Raw genomic sequence first — 2,969 nt, 5'->3', positions numbered from 1 at the left:
AGTATACAAATCGATAACTTTTTACATACAGTTTACAATTGAAGTAGCCTATAACAAAATTAATTTTCTTGACAATCATTTTAATATATTCATAATAAAAGACTAATATTTAACTGTTTGGTATCAAAAACCAACTTCAGATAGATAAATTTTTTATCCAGACATCTTTTCTCACAAAAAAAAAGCGTGATTATAGGCATAATTGATAAAGTGTTTTTCCTTTCTGATACAAAATTTCACCAAAAAAATTTTGAACTTCGTTAGTATTTTATTAAATAATGACTAATTCCTCTTCAATTTATTTTTTATGCTATGTCTCAGAGAATAAAATATCTTATAAAAAGTAATAACATAATGAACAAAGGCAATAAAAAGAACGTGGCACCTAACAATAAAATTATATGATTTACGATTCCCTTTGTTAACAACATCTCAGATAAATTTAAAAGGATTATAAACAATAACGGCATCAAAAATTTTATAGTATCAATAAACTTCGCAGTCTCTAATCAAAGTGCAGAAAGATCCTTTACCAACCAGTGCACAGAGAAAACGTTGGCTATAAGATTGCCTGCGAAGACTGCGAGGTTTTTTATGTAGGACAAATTAGTCGTCAATTTACATACACGCATTTCTGAACACCAAAATCATATTAGAAGAAAGACGTCTTCCTATTCGATCATTACAAACCACAGGTTACAATTTGACTATGAATTCGATTGGGACAGAGTGCAAGTTTTGGATATAGAAAGAAATTACATACAACAAAAGATTAATGACTGAAATGCTACATATGCAAATACAAAAAAGGAGTTTAAACCTCCAAACTAGTCCAAACAGATACTAAATTTTTACACCATGCCTATAAATCAGTTCTGAATACAATTTAAAAATTAATGTTACATGTTATGTTATGTTTATAATTATGCTTTTGATTGTTTCGGGTCGATATTTATATCGGCGATGACACTTGTTATTTGTCTCTGTGTAATCGAAGAGTGAACAACTGTTGCATTTTGTTCTATTTATTCGACGAAAAAATTTATTTGGATCACTCTTGTTACTTTATCTAATTATTCAAATAAATATTATATTCAATTGGTTGACTATTGTGCATGTATGTGCAAGTTGCATCAAATCGGTGAGTGTCAATCTACTTTTTTTTTGTTGTTTCTTTTAAAAAAAATAATTTCACATATATCTTTAACATTCTTATTATAGCTTTACTTCATAAGAATTACTTGTTTCTTTCTAAGTACCTAGTACTTTCTAAGTAACTAGTAAATTGTGATAAAGCTAAGGAATCTCTTTGAGATATCGGATGGTTGACACCATGGTTGACGCACTATTTATACAGAATAAAATTATATTAATTCCGTTGAGACTTGAAGTAAGTCGAAATGCGTACGGATTTTATATGGATATTATATACTTTTATATTAAAAATGAACTTTTAAGCATATCTGTTGTTATACTTGCATACCAAGTACCGCGCTGACTTCTATTTTTGCTTACTTACTAATTTTTTAATTATAAATGTATTGTTTATCCCCTTTAGAATTCATTGTTTTAATTTTAATGTCATATTTTTTAGCCATATTATGATGATATGATGATATTTAGATTTTCTTAAACATCCCAAAAATCTATAAAAAATATCTTTCTTGGTTTAAAATAATGTGTTTGGCTGTAAACTACAATATAATATTATTTTGACTTTACATGTTAATGCTATTTTTCCTCTTTTCTTTTTCGTCGCGTTAGATCTATGCTGGAGCGCAGGAACATTTTGAAAGACAGAATGACGGAGATACCGAACAGAATAATGTTGTCGGAGGTTCACGAAGTGCATGTAAAGAAATAAAAATTTTAAAAAGCACGTTAATTATTATTTACTTACAGCGGCATCGGATTATAATTTCCGTTTGATTTCAGGATCCGCAGGATTTAGCGGGAAGGATTGTCCATGTATTGAAACTGGGTCTTGAAGGTTTGGTCCTGAAAGACATCGATGTGCGTATCGATCCTTGTAAACGCATTAATTTCCCACATTATTGCTATATTCTTTTAATAATATTACTGGTACAATTAATCGAATAATTATTGCGCAATACAATTATATATTTAATATTTATTTGATTGTTTATACAAACATGTTTTTCTTGCTTTATCTATTTGTAACTTCCTGCGATAAAGTCGATAATTTATTTAAAGGTAACGCTGTTCTTATGAAATTTGTTTTGTGGATCGCCACGCATTTGGATTTCATACCGTTTATTCGAAATCTCCAAATTTTCAGAGCAAATACGAACCAGGAAAGAGGCACTGGTTGAAGGTAAAAAAGGATTATCTGTGCGGTGGTGCAATGGCTGATAGCGCAGATCTCGTCGTGCTTGGTGCATGGTACGGCACAGGCAACAAAGGTTCGTATGAGTTACGACGCAGTGCGAAAGATAATATCGTAAAGTGAAAATATAAATCGGATACAATGTGGGATAAATTTTATTAAATAATCGCAATTGTTTAAATTCGTCGAACGATCCTTGTTGGCTGTGTTCAACAGAGAAAGCAGCTTTGCGATTGTAGAATTTTTATTTAATATAATTGATTTATATATTTAGATTTAGTGAAGAGAGTTCAAGATCAATCATAACAAAGAATTTTGCAACAATTGCAAAACTATTTTCTCCGCTTAATGTTATCATTGTTTCGTAATGACACCTAAAAAGATTCCTGAATAGTCGCGGCGGCCATGTTGGAATTGTGACGTCCGCGAGGAATAATTTATGCTGCAAGCCATTTGTAAATAAAAACAATTTGGATAAATCTAAATGACGAGATTACTTTAAAATACCTGTAAAAATGGACAGAAACTGTCTTTTTCTGCCTTAATAGTCAGTAAATGATCGTAAAAGGCAAGTAAAATGAGCCTAATTTCGGGCAGAAACACAAGGTTTGAACAGTTCTTA

General features: G+C 30.5%; 1 protein-coding gene across 1 annotated transcript in view; it reads left to right on the top strand.

The window, feature by feature from the left end:
- LOC108754900 (DNA ligase 3) overlaps positions 1-2,969 on the top strand; it is a 60,484-nt gene that overhangs the window by 46,788 nt on the left and 10,727 nt on the right. Inside the window, exons 11-13 of the mRNA XM_018497560.1 lie at positions 1,765-1,852; positions 1,936-2,013; positions 2,300-2,423. Of these exons, the coding sequence (XP_018353062.1) occupies positions 1,765-1,852; positions 1,936-2,013; positions 2,300-2,423 (290 nt within the window). The remainder of the gene's footprint in view (positions 1-1,764; positions 1,853-1,935; positions 2,014-2,299; positions 2,424-2,969) is intronic.

The sequence above is a fragment of the Trachymyrmex septentrionalis genome, unplaced genomic scaffold (genome assembly GCF_001594115.1).
Source record: "Trachymyrmex septentrionalis isolate Tsep2-gDNA-1 unplaced genomic scaffold, Tsep1.0 scaffold82, whole genome shotgun sequence".
Taxonomy (NCBI): domain Eukaryota; kingdom Metazoa; phylum Arthropoda; class Insecta; order Hymenoptera; family Formicidae; genus Trachymyrmex; species Trachymyrmex septentrionalis.
This window is presented reverse-complemented; position numbering and strand designations above follow the sequence as displayed.